This window comes from Periplaneta americana, chromosome 5 (assembly GCF_040183065.1).
Source record: "Periplaneta americana isolate PAMFEO1 chromosome 5, P.americana_PAMFEO1_priV1, whole genome shotgun sequence".
NCBI classification, from domain to species: domain Eukaryota; kingdom Metazoa; phylum Arthropoda; class Insecta; order Blattodea; family Blattidae; genus Periplaneta; species Periplaneta americana.
Window position 1 is genome coordinate 155374946 of NC_091121.1, and position 20458 is coordinate 155395403.

Here is a 20458-nt window from a genome sequence, read left to right on the forward strand (position 1 = left end):
TATTGGTTGGTAACTTATAATATTGACTGGGAAGCTTATTATATAATTTCATCCCCATGACACAAAAATTTGTACTAGTTTTATGTAATCTACAGTATGGAATATTAATTTGTTCACTATTTCTAATTTCATGATCATGTATATTGGCTATTAATGAGTAATTGTCTATATTTTGTCCAGTGTAAAGAACTAGGTCATATATATATATATATATATATATATATATATATATATATATATATATATATATAAATTTATGACAGTTAATATCTGTGATTGTTTGAAAAGAGGTCGACAATGTTGAAGATAGTTTGATTGACATAGAATTCTTCAATATTACTTCACTTGGTTCTCAATATAAGTTGGTAATGCCCTTTCCTGCATCTTGATTCAGCTCTTTGCATTCGAGGAGATGTGCTCTATCCATTTTTTAACCCGTTTCATTGCAGATGGTACACTGACCAGTGTCTTAGAGCCCTATTTTCTTCTAATAAGGTGAAAAGCAGTCACGGCCTGTACATAGTCTGAGTGCTACTATTGCTTATCTTCCGTATGTGTGCAAAGGAGGTTTTTTACCATATGAAATGACGTGTTTTTGGTAGACATTTGCAGTATGATTGTGCCCTTTTATTTTCCATCACTCCTATATGTGAAGGGATCAACCGAAATACTATTTCTTTATTTTGTTTTGAAAGTTGGCGAATTATTTTTCTGCATTCTATTATTGTATTGCTTTTAGGATTGTACCGAATGTGATGGCTGCTTTAGGGTCTAGAATGAATACTATTTTTTGATATCGTAGTGTGTAGTGGTCTGTTAGTAAGATTTAGAAGGCCCACTTCAAATGTTTTTATTTCTGCAACGAAAGTGTCGTACTGTTTTTCTCTACTGGTATGTAATAGGAAAATTCGTTTTCAATATTTAGGCCTTCTGGTCTCTTCCATTTTCAAAGTGGCTGTACAACAATTCAAAAGAGCACGAAATTCAATCATTTCTTTAGAAGAGGAATAATTTTCCATTTCTCTTGGAATCAAACCAAGGTCCAGTTGGTAGCCATACATATTAACACTCAACCACAATGGAGGACTTTAATATATTAATAAAAATGTAATTTAAGTGAACCTGTATTACTTACATGCCAGTGTCTAAAATAACTTTAACAGAACAGTCAATTTCCTAACCCAGAAAACCAGAATGATTATAAAGTATGTGTATTTGATAATTTAGGAAAATGAGAAAACTATAAGTAAAAAAAAAAAATTCCATATGAGTTATCAATCAAACAATCTTCTTAATGTATCAGCTGTTTGCTGACAAGATAAAGTCCACTATAGTCTTTTCAGCTCTTGTTTTTTATAAGAAATGAGGGGTATTTTGATTGGTGTTCATTATAGATGCCAACCATATTAGTTAAAAATAATATATCTTCTTTTGCAGTGAAGGAAACTCACCAGGCGCCCAGATTTCCTGCAGAGAGAAGCATATTTCAGCCATGTGTACATATCTTCTTGAGGAGAAACTACAAGGGTATGCACCTGAATGATTCGTTGCCAATCTTCAACAACACGTTGACAACCCTAAATCGAAAAAAATATCGTATGTAATTTTCATGTACAATATAATAACAACCGCACTCATTTAAGATATTGGATTAACTCATAATATGAAAACATTTAATTTATTTTATAATTGAGGCGCTCTCTGGAACAGGAACTTAACTACAAAACTTTGAATCTGAGGTACAGAGCATCAAACATTTTAAATCTGGTATAACAGGATTGTGCACAATGACATCAAGAGTGCTGTATTTGTTGGAGGGAAATAATACGGAGTCATCCATATATGTCAGAACTGGAGCTGCGTGAAGCGCCTCAGCCGACAACAGCAACATGTTTGTATGGGCAGAAGGGGAGCGGTCTGTGGGGATAACTGGTTTATTCAAGGTCTTGCAATGCAGTTTGTTCTGTTTTTCAGTGAGAGCAACACGTGAAGGGAAGTGAGAGTAATGGCAAATAATAGGCCTAATTATTCTATTCCACATCGGGTGTTTATTTAAGATTTGTATGTCCGTACAGAATCCACTCATGCGTCAGGAGATTATTTCAATAGAATTTCCAAGGTGTTCGAGTCCCAAGTCATGGGACGATTCATAAGATTAGTTAATAAATTTCGTGAAAGAGGAACTGTTCTTGTTAAGAAGTGAAGAAGATGACGTACAATACTCACAGAAGAAACTCTTGATGACATTGGGCAACGCTTGGAAAATTCCCCTAAGAAATCTCTTAGTCGTTTTTCTCAGCAAACGGGAAAAGTAATGAGTGATTTCATAAGAAGATGCCAGAAATGTGTTGAAAACGAAGGCAGGCAGTTCCAGCATCTCCTTTAGTGATATGGGTGAGTACATAACTTTTAAAGTGCATTATAATTTATTAGGCAGTCACTCTAGCTTGCTCTTGTATTGCCTGACTAGTAGGAAGCGGTAGTTTATCGGCCGAGCAGGACCCCACCTCAGCTTTGGTGCCAAGATTTATGGATTTTTTTTAGTAGATTATTTAACGACGCTGTCTCAACTACGAGGTTATTTAGCGTCGATGAGATTGGTGATAGCGAGATGGTATTTGGCGAGATGAGGCCAAGGATTTGCCATAGATTACCTGGCATTCACCTCACGGTTGGGGAAAACCTCGGAAAAAACCCAACCAGGTAATCAGCCCAAGCGGGGATCAAACGCGCGCCCGAGCGCAACTTCAGGCAGGCACGACTGAGCCACGCCGGTGGCTTCCAAGATATATGGATGACTCAGTATTTCGTCAGTAGGGAGATGTGTTATTAAGTACTCAATATATGCTGGAAACGAAAAAACGATGTAACTTACATTAAGTTGTTATTCCAGGGAATGCCTCAATTATTGACATGGCTTCTACTTTACTGGAAGTACAAATGGAAAAAATGTCACATTTTATGTGTAACAGAAGTAGCAGCATCATGCAGTGATAAGATAACAACTCATATGCAATAGTATCGGTGTCACACTATGTAACAGGAGGCAGTGATGCTATGTACCAAACAAACAAAAATATAGGATGAGTCCATACTGTGAAGGAATTATCATAAAAAACAAAAGAAAGTATAGGATGAGTCCATCTCATACTAAGGAGCTAAAGATACAGTCACGCAATCTATAGGATTAAAAAATTATCCGTTACTTCTTTAATTGAATTATATTCAAATTATATAGTTTCATGAAGGATTAAATTTTGGAAAAAGTAGAAGGAAAATCTGTCCCGCGCCATGGTGTCGCGATCTAAGGCATCCGCCTAGGACTCGCATTACGGAATGCGCGCTGGTTCGATTCCTCATGGGGGAAGAAATTTTCTCATGAAATTTTGGCCAGTATGATGCACTTGGGGAGCTACGATAGGTAGCAAAATCCGGTTGCAAATACCAGCTATAACGGCTGGGGGAATCATCGTGCGAACCACACGATACCTCCATTCTGGTTGGATGATCGTCCACCTCTGCTTCGGCATGTGGGTGTGAGGCCAGCAGCCGGCTGGTCGATCTAGGCCCTTCACAGGCTGTAGCACCACGGATTATTATTATAGAAGGAAAATCTGAATTCTTAGTAGTATATCTGGTTCCTTTTATATTCACTGCGAATATTTCATCTGTGTTACACATTAAAATCTAATTAATTACACTTCTAGTAATACCTGCAACCTGTCCCACCACATTTTCCGTATAGTAGCTCTCCTTTCTGGAATTAACTTATATTGTACAACTTCTTCTAATTCTGCCAACATCTGTACTGAAACCATTGCACCATACGCCCGTTGATAGCTTTCTCCAGCCATTGCAGTTAATTCTGTATCTAAGAGATCTCTAGCAGAGTCTATAAGCTGTAACAGATAGTTTTTTACAAGTTATTACCTATGTATAACTGTAACAGTGAAATTAAATATAGAACTGACTGTGTTCATTCACAATAGAAAATATAACGCATAAAGTTGACTAGTCAAAAGAGATCAATTACCTAGCACGAAAACTTTCTAACCACTAGTATTTTGAATAAACTAATCTTATTGAATATACATAGTTTTTTTTAATTAATAGACACCAATGGATGTGCTATTATTATTTCCACACAGTAGTGATGACTACTTAAAGGTAGACAGTGAAAGTTCTGCACTTTCTGATGAATAATTTTTAAATACAATTATTCACAGTAAGAAAAAAACAATAACTCTATTTCTCTACTAATATGAGCAAATTAGAAATACTACCATAAAGAAATTACAGCAATAACTACCCGTAGAATTACATAACAAAAATGAAAGAGAGAGAAAGAGAGAGAGAAAAGAGACAAATTACACAAATCTCAAACTCGGAACTTAACTATTACCAATCAGGCATATAAGCCACCTACCAGAAGTGGAAAAAAAGGCAAGTGCAACAACTGATGGCTGATAACACAACAATATTGTTAGCATTGAATAATTTAACTTCGCAATACTTGGTGTTGTAATCAAAACAATATTATCAAAATCGGTGATCTCAGAAGACCATTCTTTTCTCGTAATTCCATATTTGCATTTGTAGTGTGCAAATATAACATTATGTCAAAGGAGTACCTTCACATGGAGAGATGTGGAATACAGATTGGACGTCTGCCGCACTACTAATAGTGCGCATATCAAGGTGTATTAAATATGTAAAAACATTTTGAGTTACCCTATCCATAGAAGCAAACCGAGTGTAAATATCAACAATACTTTTCAAGTAATAAAATAATGAAATGTTATACATTTGTTGGACACACTGTATTTAAAAGACTGGCCTTTTCTATTATTGAGTTTCTAAGAATTTTGGTTCATACTGATATTGAACTGCAGTGAATTTCGGTGCACTCTGTAGGGCCTTATTAGTCAAATCAACTCTACTCACCTTTTAAGATATAAAAGAGAGAGTGGTGTGTGGAATGTGAAGGGAAGCTGCCACTATCTTTACCAAGAAAAACTGCAAACATCTGACGAGTCTTTTCATGATAGGGAAGTGGAATAAGGAGAGAAGTACAACAAGAATGCCCTTTATCACCTACCCTGTTCAACATCTACTTGGAGGATTTAGTGAAAAACTGTTAAAAGACAAGGGAGGAGTGACAGTAGGAGAAAGAAGAACAAAGTGCATAAGATTTGCGTTGTTAGCAGAAGAGGAGATGATACTAAGGGATATGCTACTGGAGCTAAATGACAGCTGTAAGTAGTAGTATGAGATGAAGATTAATGGAAACAAGACGAAGACCATGGTCATAGGAAGAAAAATAAAAGAGGTAAACTTGCGAATTCTAAATGAGGTAGTAAAGCAAGTGGACAGCTTCAAATATTTGGTATGTAATATAAGTAGTAACATGACTGAGCTACTGCCAGGAAGTCAAAAGGAGGATAGCAATGGCAAAGGAAGTTTTTAATAGAAAAAGGACCTCTGGAAAAAGAATTAAGGAAGAGACGAGTGAAGTGCTTTGTGTGAAGTGTAACACTGTATGGAGTAGGAACATGGACATTACAACAAAGTGAAGAGAAACGATTAAAATATGAATATGGAGAAGAATGGAGCGTGTGAAATGGACAGACAAAATTAGAAATGATGCTGTGTGAAAAAATAATGCCGAAACTGATCAGGAAGAGAAAAAGAAGTTGGCTGGGTTACTAGCTAAGAAGAAACTGTCTACTGAAGGATGTACTAGAAGGAATTAGTGGATGGGAGAAAAGTTCTGAGAAGAAGATTATCAGATGATAGACAACGTTAAGATATATGGATCATATGCAGAGACTAAGAGGAAGGCAGAAAAGAAGGAACATTGGAGAATGCTGAGTTAGCAGTAAAAGACCTGCCTTTAGGCAGAAAACAATGGATGGATGAATGAATTGGTATTTTATCTCGGAAGGTCATGCATTTAGTTTTGTAGTTCAAATTTGCATTTTGAAACTTTATTGAAGTACCTCAAAATCTGTGCTTCAGTGGCTGGTCATGATAATATCTTTGAAAAATATTGGAGTGCAAGAGGTCAAATGACTTTATTGTCAAATGCCTGGCATTAGAAAACAACAACTTTATTGAAGTGTAAAAAGGACCTGGCCATCTACTTACAATTATGTCTACAGAATTATTGCCTTGAAGCCTAAAATTTCCACGCAATGTTAAGCTCCACTGACTAATGATCTATTTTTTACAACACTAAACTAAATAAAATGGTAAAATTTAGTTACTGGTGACTGGTTGATTTCCAGTGCCTCTAAGATATGATCGACTAAGAGGTTCCTAAAATTCTGACAATCTGGCAGAGTTTAATTCCATTTAAGAGGTAAAAATACCTGTAAGACGGGATTATTTACACCTGATGTTAGGCGAGAATGATCACTAACAGAGGTATAGATGGTAGAATCCTAAGTGAACAATAGCAAGGTTGCTGAATATTTTGCTTACAATATTAATCAGTTAAATGACATGAAGTATTTTATATACAACAAATTTAATGTGATATAAGGACCCTCAATTTTATACCCCTCTTTGAGAATGTCACAGCCTAGATTTCTTCATTAAAAAAAATCAAATTGCCTTCAGCTTGTTTGAAATCAAAATTCGTGAAGTCCAAAGACAAGCAATGTAAAAAGTGTTATAACACAACATTCTACCTGCTGAGCAGCAATGTACTGTGCTCGATGAACAGCAAGGACTGCTCTGTAGAATGCTCCATCTTGAGTATCACGAGGAATACAATTTACGTATTGCTCCATAGCGTCCCACTGATTTAATCCCCAGGCAGCAGCTGCAGCCATACGTGACATCCTTTGACGTCCTTCTTCATTGAAATGGTTCCAGTGCTTTGTGGCCACATCATTCAATTGACCCCTGTAAAATATATACATTTTTTTTAAATACACAAAATAACACTCAACTACACAAAGAATAACAGAAAATGCTACAATGTTTCTTGCAAAAAAATGTATATATACGAAATAGACACACAAAAACACATCCACATGAAATTCTCAACACACAACTCAATTTCAGAACACACACAATCTTTGACTCCACATTACACTACACAAACACACCCCACAGGAAATGCAAACAAAAGGCGCCAAGACTAGCACCAACCAGTTCTGAAGATGGCCCATAACAGACTGAAACATGTTAATCAGGTACGGTAAAATTTAACATGAGTAAAACATATAATACATATTCCGAAGTGATATAGTGTTAAAAGTTATGTAATCAAGATGTATTATTAACTTACCATTCACCAAGAGCTTCCATGCATCTCATCTGCCCCAATGCCAGGTCTACATCCTCTGAATTATCCTCTAATCGCTCCTGGTATGAGTGGAGTGCTTTCTCCCAGTTGTGAAGCTTCTCATACCATCTCTCTTGTACTTTGAGATCTGAACCTTGGTGATTCATGACATACTCGAGCAGGCCTAGTTACAAGCAATATGTATGTACTTCATATCTGAATATTTCCCTCTGTACAATAAACATGAACAGTTTGACCATTACCATACATATCAATTCTTTCCATAGATTTCATATCAATACATCAATTCTCCAGGATCTATCTACACAAATTTTAAATTTCTCTTTGTTAATTATAAATCACCATTTACACAGTTTTAAAAATGAATAAATATATAATTCGGTTAAAGGGAAGCTGATAAAAAGCAAAGGAAAAAAAAAAAAGAAAGAAAAACCTAACTATGCAGAAATATTACTTTTTGTATATAAATAATGAAATTAATTACGTGGCTGTAACCCTAATTCAACGTCGCAAATTTCTAGCGCAATAATTAACAATAGATCCCTATTAGAAACAACAACAACCAAATTTCTTGGCTTAAAAATCGATAATGTGTTAAATTGGAAAAATCATATTAAAGAAATTACCCCCAAACTAAATTCAGCTTGTTTTGCTATTAGATCTATGCAAAAGATAGTAAATATCAATACCTTAAAAACAATATACTTTGCATACTTCCACTCAGTAATGAGTTTTGGAATAATATTCTGGGGAAATTCCACAGATAGTAACAATATATTTCTATTACAAAAAAGAGTAATTAGAATAATAGTAGGTGCCAAATCTAGGGAATCGTGTAGGACTATTTAAAAAAACTACAAATAATGCCCATGGCTTGTCAGTATATCTTTTCATTAATTGTCTTCCTCGTATGTAATCGTGAAAACTTTGTAACTAATTCAACAGTTCATAGCATAAATACACGTCAAAAAAATGACTTTCATACTCCATCGGCAAGTCTATCGTGCTATCAAAAAGGAGTGCGTTATATGGCAGTAAAAATTTTTAATAGCCTCCCTATTGATATAAAAAATGAAACTCATAACATAAAATTATTTAGGGCCAAATTAAAGAAGTACCTAATTTCTCACGCCTTCTATTCTGTAGGTGAATTCATGACATTCAATAACACTTCATGAAATTGATACTAAAACTATGTGTTGTACTAGTAGACTATATTGTAAATCTCGTCTGTATATATTTCATCTAGACTGTGACTATAAATTAAGATTTTATAACAGTATTAAGTTTTTTGACTTGTTCCATATTCTAGCTGTAAGCATGTATGAATACCATGGAATGTTAATAAATACAATACAATACAATACAACCAAGCGGTACCCCTTCTTATAAGGCAACTAACCCTTTCTGGATTTTCTCTCTCTAATTTAAAAAATAAAAACTCCATAACAGAAAAGTAATAAACAAGTATGTTATTATAGGTAATGTACTGTTAACAGAGCAGAAAGTGGATTTCAACTCTGTATACCCAAGTTAAAAATTACGTCTAATTGAAAGTTTGAAAAAAAAATCTACTTTGTAGTTGGTTGATTTCCAATGCTCACTACTTAACAATTGAACTGACCATGACCATGTTTTGAGAAAACTAATAAAAACTATACTACTTGGCCAGGAAACTTTTCTAGGTGATAAAACAGTAAGTAATTTAAAATAAGCACTTTTTTAACACTGCTACGGTTTTGTCAAAATTATTATGCTATTTTTCGGTCTCTAAACAATTGTTTTTTTTTAATCTGCATATATGGAGATTCTGCAATAAAGCATTTTTCCAATTAATAATATTTATTGATAAGGACATTAATACATGTCACGTTTAATGAGGACAAAGGGAAAATAACTTAAAGAGTCTTAATTGTTTTCCTGCATATATCTATGCCACACAAGTTCGATTTAAAACAGAAAAAAAAATTGTTTAATAAAATAAAAATTGAACGTTTTGTTCTTACAAAACTTAACATTGAGAACAATTCTAGACAGAATACCTATTCACATTCTGAGTCTACAATCAGCTTCAGTAGTCGGCAACTGCAATATCCTATGTCATCATAGAAATGTTCATATCCTCGGTTTTATTACAAAAGTTTCTGAAAGTCCTCTTTTTTTTTCTTATATATTGGGACCTTTCAACCATGATGAGCCTTCTGCAATGGTAGTACAGTAACATCAGTAGTCTTTCGGAGACTAAAGGCAGAAGAAACAAGTAATCAATTAAATACTTTGCAACAACTTCACCAGAGGTTTGCCTACTGTAAACAAACTCTTTGAACCATGATATCTTGAATTGAATTCTCTGGTTTTTTGGTATACATCTTCCAGAAGTTTCATCAGAATGTGTCATTTTTTTGTATGAACGTGGCCACCAGTCTATGAAAGGTAGGATTTCAACAGTAGACATCTGATGAATGGAGAAGCGACTGACTCTACTTGCCTTCACCACGATTTGTATATACTGTTCATGAGTACAGATTCGGTCAGCTTTCTTCAGAAGTCTCTTGATTGAAACAAAATCGCGATCACAAGAAAGGAATGAATGTCCACGCACTAGCAAGTAGTGGCTGATTGCCAACTGTACAGATTTTAGAGCCTGTGAGAAGATTTATTAAATCTACATACTTAGACTTCAACAAACAAAATTTGATAACACAATCACAAGGGAAAAAATGGAACTCTCTGCATCATAATCCACAGTTAATTCCCGATTTACCACGAAAATCGCCTGTAGCTTTATTTAGATTGGCAACAGGCCATGATTGTTTGGCCAAACACCTGCATAGAATTGGAATATATCAGTCCCCTAACTGCCCATTGTGCAACTCAAACCAAGAAATGGATTCGGAACACCTCAAAATCTGTGACCATGATAATATCTTTGAAAAATATTGGAGTGCAAGAGGTCAAATGACCTTATTGTCAAACGCCTGGCATTAGAAAACAACATATTTTAGAGCAGAAACACTATATATTCAAGTACTTGAGGGATTTCTGCACCAAACTCGATCTTCAAAGCAATGAAACAGGAGTGTAATCAAAGATCACATTATGGATATCTGCACAAAATGATATGTATATCTATAAACAGTATGAATCTAAACTTAATTCCATTTTGCCTGTTTTGGTCGATAGGGGGTTCCTGAAATAAATTATTCAATTAAGTCACTGGCACTTGTCGTTTGATCTTAACTGCTACCCATTTTACTTTAAGTGCATGAGCTTTAAGTGCATCACTAGGTAAAGAAGGCTGAGAACTGAGAAATTTGAACAGATACATCTCCCTTCTTTTCTATCAGAAGTCTTGACAATCTTTATTATGGTGACATCTCTTACCAAAAGTTGAGATTGGCAAATGTCTCATTTAGGTATAGAACTTTGCCTTTATGAATAAAGAAAAGAATCTTTTATATGCATTGATGTACTAGTTGGCATCAAAGTCTTACTTTCTAATTTAATGAAAGCCGCACTTAGAATTTTTTCTGTTTATAAAACAATGTTTCGAGGCAGGCTTCTTCAGGATACTCCACTACTTTAACCCTCAAACACAGAAGTGCTGTCTCTGAGACTGATCTAAAATTTTTAATGTTGAAATGAACTAGTTCCCACCATTTTATGAACGTGAACTTTTGTGTACTTCCTGGCGAGAAGCCGGTTGCACAGTTCACTTAGTAGTATTCAATTATTTCGTGTAGTACTGCAGATATTACATGTAGTATACTGCTAAGACCGCACGTCTATATAGCTGGACTATTTTTCTCCATTCTCTCAATGGATTCTACACAAAGCTCTTCGCAAAAGTTAGTGTTAGTGATGAAAACTATGACGAGACAGTGCTTGAGTGGATGGAGGATGAGGATAGCGAGGTTGACTCTGCAGGTGAACAATATTTCGTCCTTGAGAGTGATCAACAATGATTGCCTATTGAAAGTGTACTGTATAATAAAGTAGGCAGTGTTTTGAATGTTTATATTTTTTGCTTTAAACATATACTGTATTATTTCAGTTTTTATTCCATTTAATCATTATATGTATATTATTCCGGTAATTTCATTCAAAACTGAACATTAATACATACTGAGTTTTGATAGACGCGTCTATATGTGTACTTGATGTACACAGTAGTTGTCATGACATTGAGCATTTATCACTTTATAAATAAAATATTGCAGTATATTACAGCTCTGCTTTTTAAATTAAGAGAACGGATGTAAAAGAACACTACCCACGTTATTTCACATCCATTGCTTTATTCTTGTGCCAACAACAATACTAATACAACAGCGGTATCAGAGACTGCATGTCTGTGCTGACAGCTCACATTACGCACATCTGTTGTTGAGAGTTAATATTACACACTTGCAGTGCTTTACAACTCACCAGCAGCTGCTTCTTTCTGTTGAAGCTTGTTGTTAATGGAGATCAGAGCTTCAAACACCTGTGAGTTAGGACCTTTGTGGAACTCATCTTCCTTATAATGTAATGCCTTTGCATAAGCTCGACAATGCATGGCCCTCTCTCCCAGCAATTGAGGATCTAGTGGTAATGGACCCTACATAATGTAAAATCAAGGTATGACACACTGACATATGACACGTATTCAGAAATAAGCTGATTCAGTTTCAAACTGAAGCTGAGTTCAGAAATAGACTTTTGGATATTCCACCATGTCCTGGAACTTATGATACTCATCTACTCTTAATATTTAACTTTCCTTCAAAAATTTGATTTTTTTTTTATTTTTATGTCAACTGAAAGCTTGAATTTTCTAGTTTTCAAAAATACATCAGTTTTGTCTCTATGATGTTTGGTTAATTAATTGAATATTTATTGACCGGAAACACCCTTTCTTTAAACCGAAGTGCAATTCTGCAAGTGTCAATCCGTCAAATTCTGTCACTTTTATATATTTTTCAATTCGAATTTGGAGATAGGGTGTGACTGTAATGTTCTTCATAGTCAAGCAGCTGTGTGTTTGGTTTTACAATTTTTCATACTCTCAGTATGTAGATGATTTTTTTCCATGTTCAATTTTACAGCATTTTACAACACTAATGTTAACACAAATTTTCATCATTTTTGCACCAAAATGAAGCTGATTAATGTAGCTAAGGGCCAAACTACAAACAGTGTCCTACTGCTTAATTTAAAATTCCAACTCCCTAATCTTGAACTCAGAAGTAATCCCACAAGCACCACGGAAAACTGCAGTTGCAGCCTTCAGGCTGCTTACAGGACACATTGCTTGGCAAGTCACTTACATAAACTACAAATTCTAAATTCACCATTGTGTCCCCTGGGCAACAGTCAAGAGGAGATGAACGAGAGTCACTTGAAGACCTGCAATGCACTGTCTGCAGAAGACACTGTAGCCCAGAAGTATTGGAGAGCACGAATGCTAATGGCTTCATTGCTAGATGCAAGGCATTGAAACAACAGCAACATCTTAAATTTTTATTTTTATGTTTGAAATTTTCAAAAATTAAATTACATTTTTTCTTAATGGGCTAAGATAGGGGAAAACTGTTTTTTCAGCTTATTCTGTGTTCTTTTACGAATAAGACAGTGAAATAAATTTTCTTGTAACTTAAAAACTGTGAGTTAAGGACTAAAACAAACAAATTTCAATTTTCGCATTAAAAAATTGCCCCCTGCCTCCCACAAAATATTTGAGGGGTTTATTTTGCGTGAAAGTCCTTAATTTTGTGTCACGTAATCACGGAAAAAGAGTTTAAAAAATTGGATAAAAATTGCAAATTTTTCTCCCAAGGGTAGGTAAATACCTTAACATTTTCAACACGTAGAAAGTACATCAGGGCAGATAGATACGACTACAAGGGTTGCTTACTCTATTGGGATAGTTATGTCTCGCTACCACAAACAACTAAGCAGATTATATGAGTTTCTAGGCTGTCACAGTGAATGTGACCAGAAAAAGACTTTTTGACATTCCACCATGAACTACAATTTAATATTTCCAACATTTTGGAACTACATATAGGGTCCATCATCGTGACAAATAGGAGTAGCTAGATAGTCAGACATAACGACAGAAAAAACAACCTACGTCTATTGCTGATCAGTGATCATATTCACCGCGAAAGTCTAGAAACATATATGAAGCTGGTTCTCATATATCACATGAAACTATCTCACCTTATCACAGTGTTCCATGAACTCCGCCAAGTTCAGAATTGTCTGTGTGATTTCTGGAAGGTCTGGAACCATTAGAGCCTGTACCAAACTTTGAATCAACTCATTTTGCAAAGGTTCACTCAGTTCTGTCCAGCAGGAAACAAATGCAGCATTGAAAAGGTCCCGCGGTAGTTGTGAATATGTCTGTGCTAATGCCCAACATGATCTGTAACAAAGTTAATAATTAAGGTTCAAGTATCTTTTATTGAATTGGAAGAAATTAACAGTAAAGTTATTGTTTCACCAACTTTGAAGTACAAGTTAATGAAATCTTCCATTTGTTATGATTCTTGGTGATTCATTCAAAAGTAAGAGACATTCGTATCTGTTATCATCAGAATCATAACACAGAACATGTCTGATACAACATAATATACGAGTATAACTTTTTTTTTTAATATATGCACCATAATACAGAAATGCAATATGTTTCGCTTTATTAATACGTTTATTAACAATTATACTTTGGTAATTGATTAAATGGCGATCTTACTCGTGTTAACTAACATGAGTAAGATCGCCATTTAATCAATTATTTATATTCAAGTGTTAAAAGTAGTGTACGAAAGATTCAACATGGATATACTTTAGTATTCTTCTTCCACTTTATTTAACAAGATAATTAGACTTGATTTCCTAGTTCACAACAAGATGTTTAAGTTTTACGATATTGGTAAGAGTGTCATTCATGATGACGGCAACTTTCTTCCACATCACTATCATGATCTGGATTTATTTCAATAATGCTTTCATCCCAATTCTCACTTTCAGTGAAAAATGCAATTTACTCACTGATCACTGATAATTCAACCATAATAATATAAGCATCACCCAGCACTGGTATAGAATCACATATCAAAGTTATCACATAAGTGAGGAGTGAGAGAGATGGTCTTTCTTTCAATTCTTTGTTAATATAGTAAAACTTTAATTATATGTTTCTCACTTATACATTTTCCAGACTTATAAGTCTTTTTTTTTTTTTTTCTGAAGTCCCGTCAAAGTTCCTATACTTTCTATGTTAATTTATTTCAGTTATATGTTTTTCGTTTATATGTTTTTCTCACTTACACGAACATACTATTTTAAACCCCGAGAGGTACAAGACATTCATTTATAAGTTCTAATTAGATTTTCTTCAAAATTAGGTTTGTCATGAAAATGGAAGAACGCGAAAATATCGTATTTACGCCACTGAACATAATATGCACACTAATTTTTTTAACCTAAAATCCAGAAAAAAAAAAAAAAAAAAAAACTGGCGACTGTAATGCATACCTGTGCTAAAAACCACTCAAGATTAAAATAAATTATATTATCAAGACAGGTTATAAAGGTACTCCATTATCTCTAGCTATATATCACATTCATCCTCATTTACAATATGGGTTGGTGTCAGAACATTGATTGAAAATGACTAACATCATGCTACTCTTTCGTGAATTCTTTTGATTTAATCAAAGACGCACAATTGTTGAAAGTTGTATTCATACAATCTCACAATAAAAAGAAAATGTTACTATGAGTAATTAAAAATATTATTCTTATTAGAAATTGTTGTCAAAAATGGACAAAGAATTACAAATGAAAAGTATGCAAAAGATGAGGAAACACGAACTCGTAATGGTCGTTTGTGTTAGTGTTTCCCACCATTATCTCGTAACACAAATAGAACATTAATTTTAATTTGATGGAGTCTGAGTATTTGAGTGCAAATTAATATACATCCCAGTTTTCAAGACAACATATTGTAAAAAAAAAATGTGGGTATTATAATCACGTAAATATGGTTCTATATGTGTTCACTGTTAAGATGTGGCTGGCTTTGACATTCTTGGAAATTCGAAGCTGTCCATTCTTGTCTCTGCACGTGGTAGCTTCAGTAAATTGGTTATGCGCCAGTGGGAGAATCAATTCAGAGATGGGAGACAAGTAGGTGCAGAGAATATTTATTTTAAATACTGAGAATCCAGGTCCAAAGCTGTGACATCACCAAATACAACTATCCTAACATCCTTCCAAACTGAAAATATTTTGACAGTAGATTCAACCTGATATTACGAGAAGGTTGTTGATTAATTTTTGAATTCCAATGAGTGAAAGAAAGAGGAAATGTGTTTGTAACCGACCTTTTTTTTTTTTTTTTGTAAAATAATCACATTTGTTAATTATTAATGCTATTTCAGATGTAATTAATTAAATATCATTTCAGTTATATATTTTTCTCACTTACTGTACACGTTTTTTTTCAGACTCCATAAAAACGTATAAATGAAGTTTTACTGCATATACGACATAATGGTAATTTCAATAAAATTATCTCTACTTCCACAGTGACTTCAGTAAGTTATCCCTTGTCACTTGCTATAATATGGATCACTGTTACATTGAACTATTTACCTTAAAGGGAAAATTACCATCAAATTAATTGATATTACAATGAGGACCGTTCTAAATATGAGAAAATATATTTTATAGGATAAATTTCGAGGTCACTGATCGGGAATAGGGGCAGTCATTTCCTCGGGGGATAGAATATATCAACTATATAAAACTGAAATTGTAAAAAAAGTCATGATGAGGCACGATCGAATAGAAGGAGTGCCCTTGTAGAGTTGTTTCAGTGTATAATGCTTCCATTATCGTACCTTAATGCTGGTGATGGTGATTCTTTTAACAATTCAATACTTAGTCTTCGCAACCATTCAAGCCAGTCATCTTTCGAAACTCTTCTCGTTGCAGTCCAAGCTCTTTGAAGGTTCGCTGGTGACACATGCAACTGTGAATAACATACAAAAAATTACATTCTACACAGTAAAAAAATTGATCATAATGAAATAGAAATGGTATGGAATAGAGCTGGTTTGAGTCCTCATGGGAGAAGAAATTTTCTCATTAAATTTTGATCAATTTATGAGACCAGTGCCCACCCATCATCGTGATGAATTTGGGGAATTACAGTGAATAGCAAATCCGGTTTTGTAAGTCAGCTATAATGGCTGGGGGAGATCATGCTGACCCACATTACCCCTGGATTATTGTTCTGCTGAGGCATCTGGATGTGAGGCCAGCAGTTGGCTGGTCAGTCTTAGGCTTTCATGAGTTGCCACACCATGGATTATTTATATTGCATTATAAAATATTTAATTTTTCCCAAGTACGACCCAACAGTTGTAATTATTAAATAACAGAGTTACAATATTTCTTAGATAAAATACTATACCTACTTACTTATGGCATTTAAGGAACCTGGAAGTTCATTGCCGCCCTCACATAAGTCCGCCATCAGTCCCTATCCTTGCAAGATTAATTCAGTCCCTACCATCATATCCCACCTCCCTCAAATCCATTTTAATATTCTCCTCCCACCTACGTCTCGACTGCCCCAAAGGTCTTTTTCCCTCCAGCCTCCCAACTAACACTATATGCATTTCTGGATTCGCCCATATGTGCTACATGCTCTGCCCATCTCAAATGTCTGGATTTAATGTTCCTAATTACGTCAGGTGAAGAATACAATGCGTGCAGTTCTGCGTTGTGTAACTCTCTCCATTCACCTGTAACTTCATCCTTCTTAACAACAAATATTTTCCTAACCACCTTATTCTCAAACATCTTTAACCTCTGTTCCTCTCTCAAAGTGAGGGTCCAAGTTTCACAACCATATACAACAACCGGTAATATAACTGTTTTATAAATTCTAACTTTCAGGTTTTATTAGAGCAGACTGGACGACAAAAGCTTCTCAACCAAATAATAACACGCAATTTCCCATATTTATTCTGCATTTAATTTCCTCTTGAATGTCATTTATATTTGTTACTGTTGCTCCAAGAAAATTGAATTTTTCCACCTCTTCAAAGGATGAATATCCAACTTTTATATTCTCATTTCGTACAATATTCTGATCACAGACATAATCATATACTTTATATTTTCGGTATTTACTTCCAAACCTCTCTCTTTACTTGTTTCAAATAAAATTGTCGTGTTATCCCTAATAGTTTGTGGATTTTCTCCTAACATATTCACGTCATCCATATAGACAACAGCTGATGTAATCCATTCAATTCCAAACCCTCTTTGTTCTCCTGGAGATAAAATACTCATTCTATTAATATTTAAAATATTGACTCAATGACTAACAGACAGACTAATAAAATTATCAGTTTTGAATTTAACAAATGAGGCTGAACAAAGTACATGACCTATTTAACAAGTAACAGGCCACCAGCATAGCCCAGCCCGCTAAGGTGCTTGCCTGACGATCTGGAGTTGTGCTCGGGTTCGATTCCTGGTTGGGCTGATTACCTGGTTGGGTTTTTCCGAGGTTTTCTCCAACTGTAAGGCGAATGTCAGGTAATCTATGGCGAATCCTCGGCCTCATCTCGCTATCACCAATCCCATCGATGCTAAATAATCTAATAGTTGATACAGCATTGTTAAGTAACCAAATAAAAAAAACAAAGAAACCAAGTAACAGTATTACCACGTAATAACCAGTAACATATACAGAAAGTAAACTTACTCTCTTAATTGTAGTTGTATCAGACGAAGTAAGAGCAATATCTCTGTTCTTGTGCCGAGACTGTCGATGCTTCATCGACATGTAGTCTTCTTCTTCTGCAATTGTAGTATCCTAAATTACAAAGAAATAGTGTGTTAGTTTATTCTAGGTGAAGAATGGAAATAAAACAAGAATCAAATATAACAATTTCAAAATATGCACAATCTTCCGCATTTCAATACATAAAATTTGAGACATATTAGGATGCCAGGAAGGGAGTACAATTATTTAGAGCTGAAGGAGGAAAAGCAGTATAATAATAATCAGACATCGGATTCTAGGGCAAATGCCTATTTTGTTTCTTTAGGAGAAAAGTAAAAATAATTATTAATATTTGTGTTTCATGGAAATTGAAAGGTATTCAAAGAGTTTTATAGTGCCCTAAAATGCCATAAAACGGTTATTAGAGCCTAATTTGTTAATATTCGCCTAAAAATGCCTAACTCACTGTAAAGTTTCGCATTTTACTCTTACTTTTTATAATTTATACATGCATTCACTGCGAAATTTAAGGCATTTAAAAAGTGGAAAGTTTGCTTCACACCGGCCATGAAACCATTGATAAAGGAAACAAAATGTTTTGAATCTCACGACACTCGCAATAGATTTCACCGAATTTAACATGTTTGGAGGCATAAATGCCGACAAAAAACCAACCTTAGTTTTGAAGCAGGCAACAATCACAACATGTGCTGCTACCGATTCAGAGATATACTATACTATAAAAATGACTGTTTTCGGTCTGAAACCGATTAGCTGTACTGCCCTTCAGAGTGTCATAAAATCACAATTTTTGGAGAAAGAGTGTTTTTGAAATATTTATGAAAAGTCGTAAAACTGCGAATTAGTAGGGTAAACCGTTACAAAATATTTAAAAAAATGGCCCTCCTAGTGTTAACACTACCAGGAAATGCAACAATAAGTGGAACTTTGTATTTTTGTCCAATTGAATCTCAATAACAACGGTTCATTTGAATGCTCGTTAACAGTTGCTCTCTCCCTCACCTTATTTGTGTTGAGAAGTTTTGAGCGGTAGGACGTTTTCCTGTGAAGTTTAACGTGATAATGCCGAAAAATATAAGTGCAAAATCTACATTGATCCGGCAATGGCTAACAGAATATTCAGAATTCACTTATGATGGAAAAATAATATTCTGCAAGATTTGTAGCAAACAGGTATGTAACAATAGTTGAAATATATAAATTCTATTAATTTTAATGAGTAGGCCTATAATATTTATACATTGACTGAGCTATCCTGAGGTATAATTCTTTTTAAGACCACTACACTTTAACCTTTTAAATTCCGATAGTTAAAGTATTTGCAGGTCATTAAAATTTTGATTGTTCGAACCCACTAACTTTGTGATAGAAATACGGCAAAACAACAATTAGGATTTTATTTTAATTCAGTTTACTTTACATTTTTAGATTTCGCAAGAAAAGAAGTGCCACCTAAAGCAGCATGTGCAAGGAGCGGCTCATAAGGCTAAAGCTCAGCAGAAAAATCAACTGCAACAAACTTTACTAACACAGCCTACTTCATCCAATCTCAGCAGCAATTTCTATGCTGATTTAACCAGAGCGTTTGTTGCTGCTAACATTCCCTGGAATGCAATTGAAAATCCGGTTTTAAGACAGTTCTTACAAAAATACTGCAAACAAAATATCCCATCTGAGTCGACCCTAAGAAAAAAATACTTAGACAGAATATACAATGAAACTTTAGCTTCCATTCGGGAGGATATAGGTGATTCTTACATATGGGTCTCTGTGGATGAAACCTCAGATCCTATGAATAGGTATATAGCAAATATGGTAGTAGGAAAACTTAGTCCTGATGGACCTTCGATTCCACATCTCGTATGTGTTAAGGAACTTTCGAAAGTGAATAGCCAAGCCATTGCTTATTTTGTAAATAAAGGCCTACAGTCTTTATACTCAGGTAATATAGACGATTCTAAAGTTCTGTTGTTTTGTACTGATGCTGCCTCATACATGGTTGCTGCAGCTCCACTTCTTAAAACATTTTATCCTAACCTCACGCATGTAACCTGTCTAGCACATGGCCTTCACAGGGTTTCTGAAACAATCCGGAATGAATTTCCTCTTGTCAATTCGTTTATTTCTAACACAAAAAATGTTTTTGTGAAGCTCCATCCAGGATTTCAATATTCAGAGAGAACTTTCCAGATATCCCACTCCCACCTCAGCCGGTTGTTACACGATGGGGAACCTGGATTCAGTCAGTGGTGTATTATTCTAAATATTTTAAAGAAGTGGTCACAGTTATTGATAAATTACCTGAAACTGATAGTGCAGCGTGTGTGAAA

General features: G+C 34.7%; 1 protein-coding gene across 1 annotated transcript in view; it reads right to left on the reverse strand.

The window, feature by feature from the left end:
- Positions 1-20458, reverse strand: part of mTor (serine/threonine-protein kinase Tor) — an 85579-nt gene that overhangs the window by 29673 nt on the left and 35448 nt on the right. Inside the window, exons 19-26 of the mRNA XM_069826705.1 lie at positions 18087-18197; positions 16207-16337; positions 13520-13724; positions 11744-11915; positions 7298-7478; positions 6693-6909; positions 3714-3899; positions 1452-1577 (exon numbers count right to left, since the gene is read on the reverse strand). Coding sequence (XP_069682806.1) covers positions 1452-1577; positions 3714-3899; positions 6693-6909; positions 7298-7478; positions 11744-11915; positions 13520-13724; positions 16207-16337; positions 18087-18197 — 1329 coding nt within the window. The remainder of the gene's footprint in view (positions 1-1451; positions 1578-3713; positions 3900-6692; positions 6910-7297; positions 7479-11743; positions 11916-13519; positions 13725-16206; positions 16338-18086; positions 18198-20458) is intronic.